This window comes from Anomalospiza imberbis, chromosome 12, assembly GCF_031753505.1.
Source record: "Anomalospiza imberbis isolate Cuckoo-Finch-1a 21T00152 chromosome 12, ASM3175350v1, whole genome shotgun sequence".
Classification (NCBI taxonomy): Eukaryota; Metazoa; Chordata; class Aves; order Passeriformes; family Viduidae; genus Anomalospiza; species Anomalospiza imberbis.
In genome coordinates, this window is record NC_089692.1 from 3,680,867 (window position 1) to 3,698,615 (window position 17,749).

General features: G+C 43.9%; 1 protein-coding gene across 4 annotated transcripts in view; it reads left to right on the top strand.

Annotated features, from left to right (window-relative positions):
* Nucleotides 1-2,524: 2,524 nt before the first annotated feature.
* Nucleotides 2,525-17,749, top strand: part of CDH8 (cadherin 8) — a 152,794-nt gene continuing 137,569 nt past the window's right edge. For 2 of the 4 annotated variants that reach the window (XM_068202508.1, XM_068202509.1), the window contains exons 1-2: nt 2,525-3,059; nt 15,600-16,046. In XM_068202508.1, coding sequence (XP_068058609.1) covers nt 15,795-16,046 — 252 coding nt within the window. In that variant the 5' untranslated portion in view covers nt 2,525-3,059; nt 15,600-15,794. The remainder of the gene's footprint in view (nt 3,060-15,599; nt 16,047-17,749) is intronic. The other 2 variants (XR_011003279.1, XM_068202507.1) reach the window with 2 other exon arrangements.

The following is a 17,749-nucleotide window of genomic DNA, read 5'->3' on the forward strand; positions in this document are numbered from 1 at the left end:
GCTTTTTGCTTAAAAAATGAAATGGGCATTAGAAGATAGGGGAATAATCTTCCTTATGATATTTATTTAAGAGGAAACAATTTCTAGCCAGCATATTCATCAGTGTAATGCAGTGGTGTGTGTATATATATATCTCACTCTGATAAATATCATTAAATCATTTCATCTGGATAGGATGCAGAAAGTTACAAATGTTCCTTTGCTATTCCAAGCCTATTTTTACATTAATTTTAATCTATACAGTTCTTCCTGTCAAGATTTACTCCATCATCTGAAAGGCTTTCCAGCAGGGGAATCCATGGCTGGCATAATCCATTTTAACAAGACACTTACCATCCTCTCCCACAACCTGAAGATGAAAGAGCACAGCTTTTGCCCTGATAATTTCCAATTGCAAGAAAGGTCACGTAGAACAAATGGCACAAGTCAAAGGTTGAAATCAAAACAAAAAACTCAACTTTTAAGCTGCACTTGGAGGTACAGCCTCTACCATTAGCTTTCTTCCCACACACAACTGTGCTGCCTACTTAAAGCAAGGACATGAGGGTTCTTTTCAGGAACAACTTTTATTCTTGGTTGCTTCCTTTAGGTGTTTTTAATGGAAATTAAAACAAGGTGTGCAACCACTCTTTCTGAAACCTAAAATAAGTTTGAAAACTGGCATTAATTCCCAGGAGTAAAGCCAGGGTGAGCATCTTCACACTTTCCTTGTGACAAGATCTGTATTTTCATTGCTGTTGTTCAGTTGGTAGAACGATGGGGGAGAAAAATACTCTTTGCCTCAGCAGAACCCCAGGTAAAAGGAAACCATATTTCTGATCTTATCTACTGCACTGCCAAGTGTTTTGTATTTCCCTCAAGGCTCTCTGCCTGCTTCAAGTACTGTGTATTTTCATATCCATCCTCCTCCAAGCAATCCTCCCAGGCTCACAGCTCAGAAAGTAAGCGCTTGGGCTGAGGGAAACAAAGTGATAGTTAGATGTTTCTTCATTGACCTTGAAAAATGGCACATTCTGGGTGCATTTTGCTACATTCCCATGAGTCTGAGACTTTTCAGAAGGAGGATTTGTGCAAGCAGAAATGCATCTGTGATCTGCACTAGCTTGCATTTAGTCAAGGTAAAGTCGAGCAGGTAAGAGACGTGGAGGGTCTCATTCACTGTCTTACACGGTAAAGTCGAGCAGGTAAGAGACGTGGAGGGTCTCATTCACTGTCTTACACGTGTGCATGCACTCATAGGATCAGCATGGAAAATAAGATTAACAATCATGGAACTAAATTATATGGTATTCTTACTGTGTAGCAGAATATTAGGGGCCACTTTCTGCAATCCTAGGTAGATCTTCAACAGAGTAGTCATCTTATCTTTTGCTTAAGGTGGAGAGGTTTGCAGGTGCTCTGAAGGAGGTTCAGATGACCAGCCCTTTAAAACTAAAATTGAACAACAAACCCGCTTCATTAATGTAGAACCACCCAGTTCATTTCAACCACACCATCGTACTTGTCACGGAGAGGTGGAGAAGGATGGAACTGAGTACAATTCAACTTCCCCAACAGCAGCAGCTCAGTGTGGAACCAGCCCTCCATTTGAAGAGTCCCTGCTGCACCTGACCGTGTCTACACCTTGTGCTCTTAGCCCTTCCCTTCCAGCAAACATCAGACTTGGAGGATTCAGAGCTAGGGTGTATTATTACCAATAATACATTTAATCTGCTAACAGATAATGCATGCAACACGACCAGGAGAACAGCTCGATGGATGAGGCAGGTGGGCAGGGGATGGCAGTGGCCTGTCCCTCGCGGGCTGCTGGCCCTGCTGTTGGTGTGCCTCGGACGGGACGAGCCCCCTCCAGCTCCGTAAAGCCAAAGGCAGGTGGCGATGCCCAGTGCTGCGCTCCCGGAGGCTGCACGCAGCGCTCCAGCAGCCGGGGCTGGGCGGGATGCCGGCGCTGTGGGTCACAAAGAGGATTCGGGGACGGGGCGGGGGTCGAGGATTTCCTGCGCGGTGCTGCCTCCGTGCAGCTCCCGCGGCGCGGAGCTCGCCTGGCGCTGCCCGGGGGCTGCTCCGCGCAGCGCCCGAGGCCACCGAGGCTGCGGAGAACCTCGAACCGCCCGCAGCTCCCCGGGGCGTGTTGGGAAAAGCGCTTTTCAAGGATGCCCTCCCTGTCCCCAGGGCCCTGCCCGCCCGCAGCGCTGTCGCACGGAGCCGAGCGGCTGCCCGCGGCCCGTCGGGGTGCTGCCGCATCCAGCCGCATCCCTCTCCCGGCGGGCGTCACCCCAAAGGACGGGGCAGGGAGGGGGAAGGGGGCTCCTCCTCGCCGACGCTCCGGGCACTTCCCAGCCCCGGCGGGCGCGTCCCCGGTGGCCCCGCTCCGGGCCCGACCCCCCCGGCCCGGGTCCGCCCGGTGCCCACCCCCGCTCGCCCTCCCTCCCTGCCCGCATCCCTCCCTCCCTGCCCGCATCCCTCCCTCCGTCGCTCCCGCCGGCCGGAGGAGATGCCCCGGCGCGGAGTTGGCGGCCCGGGCGCCCGGCAGGAGCGCGGGGAGCGAGCGGCGCCGCCGCCCCTGGAAAAGTTGTGTGCCTGCCGGGGGGAAGGCGGGCAGCGGAGGGAGGGGGAAAACCACCACCCCAAAGTGCTTCCACCAATTTCCCAGCGCTAGACCTGCCTCCGAGATCAGCCCAATAAGAGCTGTCAGGGGAGGCTCCCGGCTCACTTTTCCACATCGCTTCACAGTTACGTTCGGCAGGCAGGCACGGCAGCGCGCTCAGCCCCGGAATTAGCGGATTTATTTGGAATATCCCTGCTTTCCTGGAGACGTGCGGCTGCCGCTGGCTCGTGCGAAGGGAGAAATTAATAACTGCACGCCAGCATGCAGGCACAGAGAGCCGGGAAGCCCAGCAACCAGCGGCTCCGCCAGCACCGGCAGCCCCGGAAAGCGTGAGAAGAAAATCGGGAGCACCCTGCCTGTTCCCAGGGAGCGCCTGATGGCTTTTTACCTCACCCTTTCAATCCGCGCGTGAAGTGGCTGTGGGCGAGCGGCTCCCTTGCTCCTTGGAAGAGTGAGTATTCATTTTATTCAGACAATTTGTGGCTGGCTGCCTGGCAGAGGCTCTCGCTCCGTGGGTTTCTGGCTGACCTGGGCTCTGTGTGCGTGCAAGGCGCGCTGGGCGAGCGCCTTCCTCGTCCCTAGGTGCGGTATTAGACTGAACGGGGGTCCCTCATTAACTCGGATGTTTCCAAATTGCCGATAATATAAATGTGGGGTGCTTGTTAACATTTTTTATTATCATTATTATTCTCTCGGGAGAAGAAGTGGTGGTAATTGTATTTGTCTTCCCGCTTGTTGGTGTTTTTTTGGGGGGAGGTTTATTTTTCCTTCCCTTCTACAACCCTCCTTTAAAGAATCAGGAGGACTTTGGATCACAGAGGCTTGCTTCTAAGGCTGGAGAACCCGTTTCTTCTCCTTGTTTTCTTATTTAGTACAGTACGTCTCTGGGCTATTTCACTGTGTTGAATAGATGCAGGGCTGCATTCATGCATTGAAATAGATTGCCGTTTTCGTGCTGAGAATAAAAATCACCCACCAGCCAGATATGTAAATGAGGGAGGAGGAGGCTGGAAGAACCTTGAGGGGGGGAAATCCCCCCGATTTATTATCGCCTTCCCTCACCACAGAGCTTTGCACCCCCTAAGTAAGTAAATAAATAGGAATGGCTTCATAGCTTCCTTTCCTACTTTGAGAGAAACACTGCTCTTGAAAGCTGCGATGGGAATGAATCTGTAGCCATAACTAGCCAGGAGTCATCCCTGTCCCACAGGTTGTTTTCCTTCCCATCCTTTGGCTGACGAAACAGGGGATGCACCCAGCTGAAACTTGGGAGAGGGAGAAAGGCCCTTAGCCCCAGCCGCTGGCTGGCTGCCAAGGCTCCCAGAGCAGAAACGCAGGAGCCTGCAGCCCCCTGAAGCTGCTGTGCCACTAAACGCTTCGTCTTCTCTTTGAGGAAGGCAGAGGAGGAACACATCCTTCTATTCTGCTTGGCTCCGGTCTCTGCTGGCTGGCAGCATCCCAGTCGGAGCCCCGAGCCGCCAGCCAGCATCCCTGCTCGGCAGCAGCAGCGCCGGGCTTGCCTGGGAGGCGCTGCAAGGCTTCAGCACAGGAGCCTGTGGCAGCTCCTGGGTGGCTAACATAGAAGAGTTTAATTCAAATCCTTACTTGCTCTGCCTGCCGCCATGAAGGTGACACCACTTAGCACAGGCAGGAGTTTCTTGGCGGTTCGTTGCCGTTCAGTCGTGTCTTGAATTTGTCTCAATTCAAACAGTTTGCGTTTCGTAGCAGACTAAACAGAGTGGAATCAATCCAACCTGGCATTTAACGGCGCTGCGCAGACCCGCTGGCGTTGCCAACAGGTATCAAACTGTACCCCGGCTCTCCTCCCTTTCAGACAGGCACAAACACTCTCTGTTTCGTGCACACGAGTCTGTCTCTTTTCTCTGAGGGGGGAAGAAACACTCATCCAGCTTTTATAAAGGCTGACACCTGGGAACAGCCAACTTGAGCGCATAGACGGCTCGCCCGTCGTGGCGCTGGGTATCGCGGACAGGTGTTTTTTGGGAGGTGCTGAGGGCAAGAACTCAAATAGCGACCACTGTTTATTGTTTCAAATGTAACCTGTCAGAGCTTAACAGCAGGGAATTCAGCAGCTGCTCACTTCAGCTTCAATTAAAGAATAGAGCTGATAACTACCAAAGCTATGGATAAAGAAGCCTCTTAACTTCATTCATCCTCTTTTGGAAATTCTTCAAGAGTTTCTCTGCAACAAGGATAAGGGGAAATATGCAGTGCTCTTGTATGAGTGATATTTCCCCTCTCTGTTCAATACTAGACTGCTGTGAACAAGTGGAGACTTCACAATAGGCTTCTCAGTGTATATAAGTATATAATAAAAAAAAAAATCAGAGGAGTGGAAAATGACTCTCATGTACATTTTACCTGTCTTAACCAAGATGATGAATCTTCTGGAAGAAGTTAGTATTTGGCATAGCCGTGAAATGAGCAAATTTCACACCCAAAAAATCTGATACCATCGGAACCCAAAAGCTCTCTGTGGTGTTACCTCCCAGTCTAAATGTATGGATGGTTGTGACAGAAGAACCCTAGGAAGGCAAGTGATTATTACATGATATTTTCATCCTTTAAGCCTTATTTTCCCCCCTCAGTGCTTACAGAAGGAGAACAGCTTTCTGGTAGCTTCCTCCTAAGCTATTTATTAACTCCCTTCTTTTTCCAAACTTGCATCCTGGCTGTGGAGGACTTTGATTTCCATGCTTAGTTGTAAGCTGAGGGCCTTCAGTGCCCTTGGAGATTAAGGCATTTCATGTAAGTTGGTTCTTAAATTATCCAGGTGAGCAATTTGTTAACTGGGCAGGCTGCTAGCCAAGAAACTAACTTTGGACATTTTCTTCAATATTAAAAAATCAATAACACTCCGTATGCCTGCTTAACAAATGCAGTTGGTTTTAATAAGAAGTATGGCTGTATATGACAGCTACTCCTTTTATGCCTTTCTTTAAAACTGAACCAAGTTCTAATCTCTGCAAGGTGAAGTAGAATCCTCCTTAGATGAAGTCTCTCGGTGCTTTTTGAATGTTATTTAGTCATTCCCATCAGCTCCTGCTACTGAGGTCCAAAAAAAGCGTTGTAAAGGGGGAAGTAGTCCCACAACCAGATTTAAATTCACTTTCTTGCAAAATTTGTTATCTTTTAAATTTTTGTCATTTCTGAGCCTCGGGATTTTTCCAATAACATTGCACCTTTATCAAATCAATTTAATCAATCCCCGGGCACTTTATTTGCACCACTGTTAACATATGATTCATTGTCTTCTCTGAAAAAAATATCCTTCTCCTTTCTTCAGCATGTAGAACCATTTCAAGGGAGAACTCACAGTCAGCCATGGACATAAATTTAGGTCTGTTAGTCCCTGAAGATACTTTCCTTTCTATTTCCTCTCACAGAGTTGCAGATTTCATCTTTTGAATCTTTGCTTAGGAACACCATTCCCATAGACTTTAGCTGGGACTTCTCTGGATGTTTATTGAAAACAGGGGCCTGGACCCCTTCCACTTGACTCTTGGTACACACAGATGATTTGATTTCCAAAACCTGAGGGATGTTAAAGAGAGAGAAATACTGATTTCTGAGGTTATGGACAAGTAGGGATGTGAACGTGTCCTGTAATTTCTTGGAGCTGTGTATTTCCAAGTGATGATTGTGCATGTTTTGTGACAGAAAGCAACTGCTCATGCAGGTCTTTTTATAAATCCCCCATATCTACCATATCTCAGCAGTATTCCTTTTCCATTTTGATATTATTAAAGCCTGACCTACTATTAATACAATTGTATGCTTGTAGTATGCACTAAAGTGGTATCATAAGAGTCTTTCATCTATGAGTATAAAATAATAAAACCTAAATTCTTTCAGTGGGAGGCAAATGCTACGGCAATTTCAGCTTGAAGCATTTTAAGCATCATTGCTACCATAAGATCACATCAATAGAATTAAATTAGATCATGGAAACTCAACATTTTTCTTAGTGTTGTTGCCATAGAAAAGGTGGCTCACTTCAGAGCTTTCTGAACATAGCCCTTTGAGCAGTAGACAGACAGAGAACAAAATAAAGTCCAATTTGAGATTACAAATGTGTCTATATATATACACACATTTATTTTCCTCTCCTTTGTTCTAGAATCTGTCCAGCATGTTTCTCATTTTGTCAACCATGTAAATAACATCAACTCAGTGGCATTTCAACTGCATAAATAAGATTTTGTTCCCAAAATACATTGGGTACTAATGGTTACCTGGAGCAGCAAGTGCAAGCTGAAAAGGAAAGATTTATCTGTGAACCAGTTCAGTTACCAACAGATAGTCTTTTACCTGGAGTCAGACACTATAAAAAACTGATTTCCACCTGCCTCAGCCATGAGAGTGGCCTTTATCCATGGGTAGGTTGCAGTGACAGCACTCACAGAATTGATCTGCCAAGGTGTTGATCATGATGTGTCTTGTGGAAATCATTTGAAATTATTCATCATGAGAATGACGAGCACCCTGGCTCTGATTTGAGATGAGCAATGTCTCCCATGGGAAGTGTCTCCCGTATCCTGTGGTGCCCCAGCCCTAGAGAAGCTCACAGAGGCGTTTCTCAGTGTGTCTTCGCAACAGCTATAGAAGTTCAAAACATTATGAAAACAGTCTTGGCAGTCCCTAGTTCACAGTTTCAGCTTTCGTGTACATTCACCCAAAGTGGCTTTTTCCAGGGAAGCAATGCTCAGCCTCGTTTCACAACTCCCATTTACAGCCATTTCCTTTGCAGTCACTGATGGTCAGAATCATATGCACATATTTTATGTTTTATAAACATATAAATATAAAACTTATACATGTTTCTACATATATATTATTTCAGAGCCCTAAATACAACAGCAAATGGAGCGCATGCTCTCAAGAGGAAGTGCAATTCTCTAATTGAATTTTACAACACTTCAGATGTGAATCTCTTTTATGGATTAAATGTAAAAGCTATGATTGACTTTAAGTAACAGAGTATCAAAACTTAATGTCACTGAAGTTTAGATCATGTCCATTCTGGTCTCTGACCTTTATTTCTGTGTGTTTCCAAAAGTTAAATGAAAACAAATGACTGAGGTGGGGGGGAAATCCCACAAAATCTCAGCTTGGCAACTCCAGAAGAAATAAGTTTAACATTGGAGAGTCCTAATTCTTTCCAAACAACTCATCTAGATTGACGGTAGAAGTCCCATCAAATTCAGTAATGCAAAATTAGAATCCTTCACTTCTAATTTCACATATCTCAGCAGAGATTTGAGGTTTCCTGAAGCCATACTGTATGCAGTTAGACAAGTCCAAGTATGTTCAGAGTTTTCCTCTTTAAAGATTTTTTTTTAATACACACACGCGCTCATGCATATGGCTGGAGAGTTTATGTAGCTTTCACTAAGTCATGATATCCAGTCATAATTTAAAATCTTAGTTTAATCAGAATACATGTCAGGAAAACATGTGGGTTTTTCTTTAAGTATTATATTTTGTTTAATTCTGTAGAGAATACACAATATTCGTTAAACAAGGATATGAAAGTTCCGTTGTACATATTTATGTATTAAAAAAAAAAACAAACGCTGAGAAAGAAGCCCAGAAAGCAAGATATTTATGTCCCCCATTAATATTTAAAGATTTTTTTTCAGGAAGTACAGGATAAGCACATCCCAGGTGCAGAAAGTCTCCCGATAAACCCATTCTCAGTCTCAGGCCAATCTGTTTGCCTGTTCAGGAGCTCTGCATGTTGAGCACAAGTTGCCTTTTGTCCCTTCTCTCGCGGCAGTGCTGGAGGTCCCAAAGGGTGGCATTCGCCTTCCGAGGAGGGAGCGAGGCTGCGCCGGCTGCGGCTGCCCCGGCCCAGGGGTGCGTTCTGTGCAACGCGCCGCTGCTTCGGGCACGGCAAAGCCGCTTTAATCGCTGGACTGCAGAGAACAAAAATTACTTCAGATCGCTTCTGCCTCTTGCTATAGGGTGAAAACAGTGCTGATGCAGCTGTTTTTCTTCTGTTTAAGTTTTTTGGACCACTGTGGAAGCCTTGTTTATCTCTCCTCTCCGTTTTGCACCTGCATCACGCGATGATGCTCTGACACACAGCAGTGGAGTGTCTGACTCCCAGAAACCCAAACCTTTCTTTTTGCCTTAGTATAAGAAGTTGAAAGGGAAGGTTGCAATTTCCTTTTAGCTCTGTAGAGCTAAAATAGCTGTATTGCCATTTTAATACCTATGGCTTTAGTATCAGCTGTCATGGAAATAAAAATTCACGCACAAAAAAACCCCAACCCAATCAAACAAAAAACCAACCCAACCAACCAAAACCAAAATGACCTTAAAATATTTTAAACACTTATTTCATTAGGGTGGAAATTTCACCTTCAGCTGCAAACTTTGTAGCACATGCTGTCTCTTTGTCCTGTACCTGAACATCTGTAGCACACTGGAAGTCCAGAGCACTGCACAGAGAAAGGAATAATAAGGAATAAAAATAGTTTGAAGGTTCTGACAACACCCTTGGTGTGTTTCTTTAAAAGCATTCTGGTTCCATAAAGTAGTGGCTGCTTCTGGAAAGATTGACAGCTTTATATAGAAAAAAATCTGAGCCTTGACAGCTTTAAAGTTGCCCCATATTGATTTTACTATCGAAGAGTAACAAAAATAAATTCTATTGATACAAAGACGAGCTGTACAAAAAGCATATCACTGGGTCAAGGTACTCTTTTGTGGTTTGGTTTTTTTAAGAAAGAATTACCTGATAGTAAATATTTGTCAAAAATTATATAAAAAAATATTTAGCTAGTCACATAGAACAGATTTTGTAGAGATGATAAAGTACCATGTTAAGCAGGCACAGAATAACAACTAATTTATTATAATAATAATAATGGAGATATATTTCAGTGTGATGGATGTTGTCATTTTCTCTCTGTCCCAAAGCCTCAGTGAGGCAGTGACAGATAAGGACCTATATCCTAAACCAGCCTCATCTCCACTCCAGAACGCCAAGTTATGATGTTTCCCAGTTAAAGCAGCCAAGTAAGGGAAAGAAGGCAGAGGAATTTATCTTAGAAAAGCTTTTTCTAAACCTTCCTTCTGTCTGCCTCTGTAACAGACCCCCTAAAACAGAAGTAACCTGCTTTTGGTAATGCTAATCTTCTAGATAGATTAATAAATCCTTCAGTAATTATTAGAGCTCTAAGTGTTGAAGAAACTGTTGCGTTTCTGTAGCTGCATGTCCATATTTTCCCAGTGCATGGATTCCCTCAGCTACATCTGATGCAGAGGTTAACAGTGTGCCTAAACCAGTCCTTTAGCATTTGACACAAGCTCAGGAACTCATTTAATAACCTAAAGAACTGTGCAGAAGTCTTTAAAGCGTAGCAGAGTATGACTAAGCTTAAAAAGATAAAGTGACATATCTTTGCTCACTGAATTACTCCATTGTGTGGGTAGGGCAGAACACCTAAGACAGAAGCAGGAGAAAGGTGGTTCCTGTTGCCATTGCTGCTGAAATAAATAATGCTTTAGGAATCTGCTTTTGATTTCCCAGGCAGCCATAAGTAAATTGCCACGAGTAGTACATCAAAATGAACTCGGACAATGGATTTGCACTTGGATTGGCAGGAAGCTCTGACAGCACCAAGGATTTGGTTGTAACATTTCCCAGCTCATTTCCCTCCCTTGTGCAATTTCAGGTGCGTGGCCGAGGGAAAGGATGTGTGGATAATGCTTTAATGCTTTTCTGTGTTACAGCTAACTCCAGGTGACGTAACAGTCCCTTAAAATCACTGTTAGTGAAATCTGCTGCAGCTACCCGGGGTCATTCTGGTTTGCAGCAGTGCCTGGGCCATGCCTGGCTGGAGTGTGGCTGCTGGCTCTGTGCATGTCCAGCCCCTCTCCAGGGCACTGGGCTGTGCTGACCCACAGGAGTTCCCTCCTGATGGAGCCTGCTCTCAGACCAGCACATCTCGGGGAGAGGTTTCTGTCCCTAAAACCTGCCAGCATCCATGAATAAAACCACGGCAGGTTACCATGACTGGAGAGCAGGAGTCCATTAGACATTTATTTAAGTAGTTTTCCTTCCCTAATTGCCTGTTTCTCCTCTTCTCCAAAAGTTTTCCTCCATTCAATTTTGTTGATTCAACTATTTCTCTGCTTTCTGAAGTACATAGTGAAACTTCATGTGCTTTTTGTCAGCACAGTTCTCAAAACTTCCTGTTGATGTCCTATAGTTGATGGGTTCTTTAGTTCTGCAATGATCTGGGTTAGAGTCTTGAGGGAAAAGACTTTTTGGAACAAGATTTTGTTGCAAATTGTGTTTGTTAACCCACATTTCATTGGCCTGTCTTGCAGTGTTGATTGCAAATAGCACAACTGTAGGGACAGTAAACTGCAGTGGAGAAGGAATGGGAATGGAGACCAATTGTTGGGAATGTGTAGCTTGCATGTTGTGGGGGCTGGCAGGGGGTAAGAGCCTCTTAAATGAAAATTGCTCTTGGTGGGATTATAGCATGAGCAGTGGTGTAGCCCAGCTCTGTCAAAATGATTTGGTTTTAAAAACACCTTACTATTAAAGGCGTTTAAGTTAACAAGATCATTTTGACAGAACTGGGTTAGGGAGTGACTGCACGCAGTTCTGCTGGCAGATAAGAGGCAGGAGAGCCCAGCCAGGGCATGCAAGTGGCACTTTGCAGTGGGCACTGTGAGCAGGATCTGAGCTACTGCCATGGCAGCGTGGCTGATTACAGCCTCACTCCCTCTTCATCTTGCTCTTAGGTGGAGAACTGCCTCTTAATTTGACTGTTTTGTGAGTAAGTGAGTAATCTTTACACAAACGAATAATCCTCTGAGGAATAAGCATTATTATTTATGGCAAGAAGTATTCATTCCTTTGCAAAGGAAAATATGAGCCTGCTGCCTTATCCAAGGTGATTTAGATCAAGTTCAGGTAAAATTTAATAGATATGTACTGGAAACAGGATGAGTATGGAGCTGAGTTATGCAGGCAAGGATGACATACTTATTTGTTGGATATGGTGTTTTGATAGTTCTTTTCTGATGGAATTTACTTTTGTTCTGCTTTAATGGCAAATTAAAAACCACAGTTCTCTTGTAAGTGAGAGGGATGGAGCAGCTCTGCTGGCAGGAAAGGCTGGCACAGCTGGCATTGCTCACCTGCACTGCAGAAGCTTTGGGCTGAGCTCAGTGTGGCCTTGCAGGGCCTGAAGGAGCTGCAGGAAAGATGGAGAGAGACAATTGCCAAGGGCTGGAGGGACAGGACCCAGGGAATGGCTGCCAGTGCCAGAGGGCAGGGCTGGATGGGATATGGGGAATTAGGAATTGTTCCCTGGCAGGGTGGGCAGGCCCTGGCACAGGGTGCCCAGAGCAGCTGGGGCTGCCCCTGGATCCCTGGCAGTGCCCAAGGCCAGGCTGGACACTGGGGCTGGGAGCAGCCTGGGACAGTGGAAGGTGTCCCTGCCATGGCAGGGGTGGCACTGGATGAGCTCTAAGGTACCTTCCAACCCAAACCATTCTGTGTTTCCATGATTCTGTGAAATACACTCTTGAAGGGCCACATGCTTCTCTTCTTTTTGTTGCTTAGAAAAAAGTAATTCTGGCTTCACTGGAATAATTTTGCTGTCATTCCATACTCACCACTGCTGTAGACCACGGCATAACATAAGAAGGGAAAGTGCTACTGTGCCTCACCTTCTGGTCTTCCTTGATTTCCAAGTCTACCTTTACATATGGCTTTTAATGTTATCATAGTCTGCTTCAAGAGCCCTGTCATCCCCTCCTACACATCTAACCCAGAGGATTGCAATTTGATTGCTAGGCACTTCTCAATTTTCCTATTGGCCAATGTGTAAATCCTGGGCCTCATATTTAAAATGCCTTCCCTCAGCTCCCAGCCACATACATGGTGTTCTTCTCCCAGGAATGGGGCAGAAAAGTAATTTCCATGTTTGGTAAAGAAATCTGGGGGCAATCCCACCCCCATGCATTGCATAAAGCATATGCCCTGAGTCACTGATAGAGCCTGAATGAGAGTCCCTTCTCAAATAACTCTTACAAGGCTCCCAAAGTCCAGGTTGAGCTGTGGAGAACTTTATCCAGCTCGATGGTTCCACACTGGTCACATCCTTCTGCAGGACTGGGACATGCCAAAGTCCCATTGGGTTTTTTCCCTTTTTCCTGCACTGCCCAACTCTGCTGCCAGTGCTCAGAATCTCCCAGCTTTGTGTGCTCTGAGCTTGTGTAACTGTGCTCCTCACAGGGCTGTTTCACTGAGGGGGGTTTCATGGCACCGTGTGGGCATTGCTAATATTTCTGATGTGCTTTGGACTCGTTTGCCTTAAGGTATTGCTGAACACACAGCTACCATGAGGACAGCCCAGTCACAGTGAATCTTCTGTATTAGTGTGAGTGGAGAGGGCCTCAATTTGATTGGAGTAAATGAAGAGTAACAAGCAGGAAGTCTGGGGGAGGAACCGAGGAGGGATGCACTGAAATGAACTTAATGCTTTCTAAGGATTGAGAGTGGCAGTGTGAAAACCAAATATCCTGTTCTTTCTTCAACCAAAAATGGTTCTGGGAGCGTCATATTGTTTTATCTCATTTATTTCATTTCTTTTAGAAGGCAGGCTGTAGAGATTAATTAGGAATTGTTTTCAAAAAGCTTCTTGAATATGAAAGGAAGTGTTTCATTGTTATTTGGTCCTGTTGATAAGAAGAACTATATTAACTTGGGCTGGAAGTGTCAGGAAGTCAGTCATGCCCGCTTGGGTCCTTTTCTCTGAGGGGTTTTTGGGGTTTATATACAAAGTGGTTTTTCACCCAGAAACAGTCACTCTAAAAAGAGGAGTACATTTCATCTTGCTCTGTTCAAGTGCTAAAAAAGACCCTTAAGTTGTGCTTTCAGATTTCTGCTCCCCCATTTTGAATTTAATCCTGGGTGTTGGTTGAAGATGACGTCTCTTGCTTCATTTTACAGTGGTTCTATTTCACCTGTGTTTTGACTCTTGCTCCATTGAAGAAATCAAAAAAATCTGTGTCCTGGCAGGCACAGGCACCCACTCATCCAGTCAGATATAAAGAGGATCCCATTAGAGCAAAGCCAATCATTTTGACTGAAATTTGGCTGTTTCTCTCTTTCAATACCTTCTACCTCCAAACATTTCCCTGGAAATCTCTATTTAACATGTGCCAGAAAGCAGCAGCAGTAAACTCCATTTAATTCCCTGGACTGAAGAGGCTTTTCAGAGTGTGAGTGATGCATCCCATCATTAGACTGTTTGCTCCTCTTCCTCTTCTGGGACCGAGAGAATGTCAGGACATTCAAAGCCTCTCACTTCTCTCACATTTTGCCCAAAACTTCCTCACAGGAGCTTGCTGTATTCTCTGATTCTGTTATTTCCACCCCAGCTGGCACTGAGGCCTATAAAGCTCCAGGTTCTTCTGTAATGGATATTCCCCTCATTCTGGATGCATTGTCAAAGCACTGCACTATTAGCTCACCATTCTTCCATGATGCTTGAGAGATTGAGTTTCGCTTTGGTAGCAGCTTCTCTCCCCTTCTAACAAGACAAGTTTCTCACTGTTTCAGGTTTTCATGCAACAGATTTCACAGTTGCTTTGGCAATTACTGAAGTTTAAAAAATACTTTCTACATTGTTTGCTTTTAAAAGAACAGCTGACTTTTACTGGTCATGTAAAAGGTGTTTTGCATGTCTTATGCCATGTGTATGAACCTTAAAAAAGAACAGTAAACCACCCCTACCTCCCCTACCCCCCAAAAAAAACAAAAACAAACAACTAAGCTCTCAAGACTTTCATAAACATGCAACACTAGGGATTAATCTTAAAGTAGAAGAAAACAAGCCTAAAACACAGTGTAAGCTTAAGAATATCAGATGTTCCTACTCTCTTGTATGTAGTGGTTTCTCCTGAGATTGTTTGGATGTGAATCAAAGAAAATGGATCAAGACTCTTTTCAGGCAATTCCATAACCCTGTAATGCAGCCTGTCTCTCTGAGCCACATCCCATCTAGTTTTCCATGTGATCCATGGCTGCATTTCTGGGTTTGCCCATCCCTCTGGCACCAACCCTGCTATGTTAACTTGCCTTTCCGTTTCAAGGAATATTTACTCTGAGATGAAACGTGGTGTGACCTTTTAGTACATCAAAGGGTGGGCAAGGAAAGAAAGACAAAATGCTCCCAAGTGTCCATCTAGGAAAATGTCTTTGAAATGAAACACGACTGTGTGCTTTCTCTGAAAGTGAAGGAGAGACAGTGACACCTGTAGTGCAGATGGGCATAAATGAGTTTCTTCAGGTCCTGGTAGTGGTCTGGTTTGGGAATCATGGATTTCACAGAGGATTTAGTAGTGCTATTTCTGCTGGGCTGTGAAGGGTTTGCTGGGCAGTGGTGCTGCTGCAGAGAGGTGATGGCTGAACAGACAATGGGCTGCTGGAGCCTTGTACACTCAGGAGTTATTTTTTTTTCTTGTGGAGGAAAGGAGCATAAGAATGAAAGAACATTATTTTGATTTGCTTATATGACAGAATATGTGTTTGTAGTTGACCACATTAGCAGTGCAGGGTAGTGACAAGGTTGGCAGCTGCTTCAGACCCTCAGATGAACTGCAAGATCCCAGAACGGTCTGGGTTGGGAGGGACCTTCAAGATCCTCCATTTCCATCTCCCTGCCACTGGCAGGGACACCTTCCACTAGACCAGATTGCTGCAAACCCCGTCCAATTCTAAGTGCGTGTAATCATTTATCTGGGTCTTCTCTCGGTGTTTCAGGCAATGAAAGAATACACAGAATCAATTTAACTATGCAATAATATTATGAACTACAAATTTAAACCCTAACATGGCTTATTTATGATGTAAAAGTAAGTAAGATGTTTCAGAATGCTTTCCTAAGCTCTTTAGTCAGTGATTTGAACTTTCTTTTTTTCTTTCCCCCACCAGGAATCTTTAATGACTGGAACACTCAATGGATCATGTTTTTCTCATCTAAGCTATTTTTACATTGACTGTGCTGTAAACACATGGAGGAGCTGTAAGTAAATGTTCTGTACTGCGTGATGAATTGGATTGCTACAGTCTGGAGGAAAGCAAAATAATAATTTCATTTCTGTGGTGATTTGCATAGCTTGTGGTACAATGCCAGAAAGACTAACGGAGATGCTTATGGATACGTGGACTCCATTAATAATATTATGGATTACTGTCCTTCCTTCCATTTATATGGCTCCAATGAATCAATCTCAAGTACTACCAAGTGGATCCAGTACAGGACTAAAAAGGCTAAATGAAGAACAAAGAATTTTGCACCGTTCCAAGAGAGGCTGGGTTTGGAATCAAATGTTTGTATTGGAAGAATTTTCTGGACCTGAACCAATCCTAGTTGGCCGGGTAAGGCAAGATTTGGGGTTTTTTTTCTCTGAATGTATAAATGTATGACATGAGAAGGTCCTCAGTCATTCAGACTCTTCTAAGGAATTTCAGACAGGTGCTTTGTGATTCCAAAATAGTTCTCTAATATCCATAGATTTGTGCTTTAAATGCACCTGACTGTAAGGACATGATTTCCTAGTTAGCTAACCTGCTATTTCCAACAAAAATATGCATATTCCATTTGTCAAAAAGCCCCACAAGCATGTTCACATCCTTTCTTTTGTATCATTAGTCACCACTCCTCACCTCTGTCAGCTGAAGAATTTTGCCAAAGCAGCTCTTTGCAATATGGTCCTGTGCATTCCTAAAGGTTGTTACACCTTATAGGTAATTTTCTATCTCCAGTCTGATGAATCAAGGTGTTTATGCTCTGAGGATTTTTAAAAAACAAGAACCAAAAAGGAAAGTGGGGACTGTACAGTAAATTATGAGGTCCTAGTTTATATGGAGGTCTATGTACACATATGGAAAAACATTATTGCCACGGATTTTGTAATTGAATGTCAAAGTTAGGAAGATAACACAGAGCAAATTATCATATTTTTCAGTGTCACAGCTTTTCTGCTGCCCTAAAGCATTGCTTGTTGCCATGCATTAGTTTATTCTGTAGCTCAGGGTGTTACCTCCAGTCAGTGAATCAGCCTTGCACTTGTATGAGCCATCTGTATCCATCAGGGATGAATTACCCTCAGAATTATTCTTAGAAAAGAATGTGCATGTTTGGAAGTGAGCAGGTAGAAATACCTTAATTGTTTATCACTAAAGTTCAATTCCCACTGAAAAACCAAGTGCATTATTGTCTTACTAGCTGGCTACTGAGGTTGAGTAAAAAAAATCTAGACAAACTGTGGATAACAGTTAATTTCATGGTAATCTTGAAATTTCCAGGATAAATGAATAGCATATAGTATAATATAGGGACTGTCAATAGCTCTATTCAATTATTGAAGAGAACACAGATCAAGTGCATTTCCAAATCTTCCCTAGTGTAGCCACTTTCCAGGTGAGACTCAGGGTCAGAAGGTGTAATGAGCTTTCTATCCTGGGACTTTTGGGGCTGTGTCAATTTACATTTATATCAGGTATTTGGTATCTGTTCTCATTTGTTTCTCTGGGGTTGGTAATGTATTTCAGTTTCACAGAGACAGCAAACTGCATATTTCACATCTTAAAATGTTTTATTCAACCCATTCTTCCTGGAATATTTTAGTTGAGCTTTTACAATTATTTTGAGTAGCTGGGGAGAATCCTGGGTTTGTACTTTGTGGTATTTTGATTTTCAGGGTATATCCAGGTCTAAATATTTCTACTATTTTAAGGGTTTTTTAGGGGGTTATAATATCCTGAATTGAGTCATTGGTGAATAGAAGTGGGTAGGTTAAACTAAGCCAAGGAAGACATTATCCCATCTTCTTCTGGCATTTTAAATAGAATTAGCTAAAATGCTGTGACAATCTATTTGTTGAGACTGCTGCATAATTAAAACACTGCATGTTATAGACGGAAATGAGCAAGAAGCAAAGTTTGTTCCCATAGGGAGGAATTTTTGGTTTATTCATTAGAACAACATAGAATATTTTAGGAATTCTTCTCTCTATTTTTTCTCCCTTTCCAGAAAAATCATCCATATTTCTGACTTATTTTTCTTTCCTAAGGCTTGT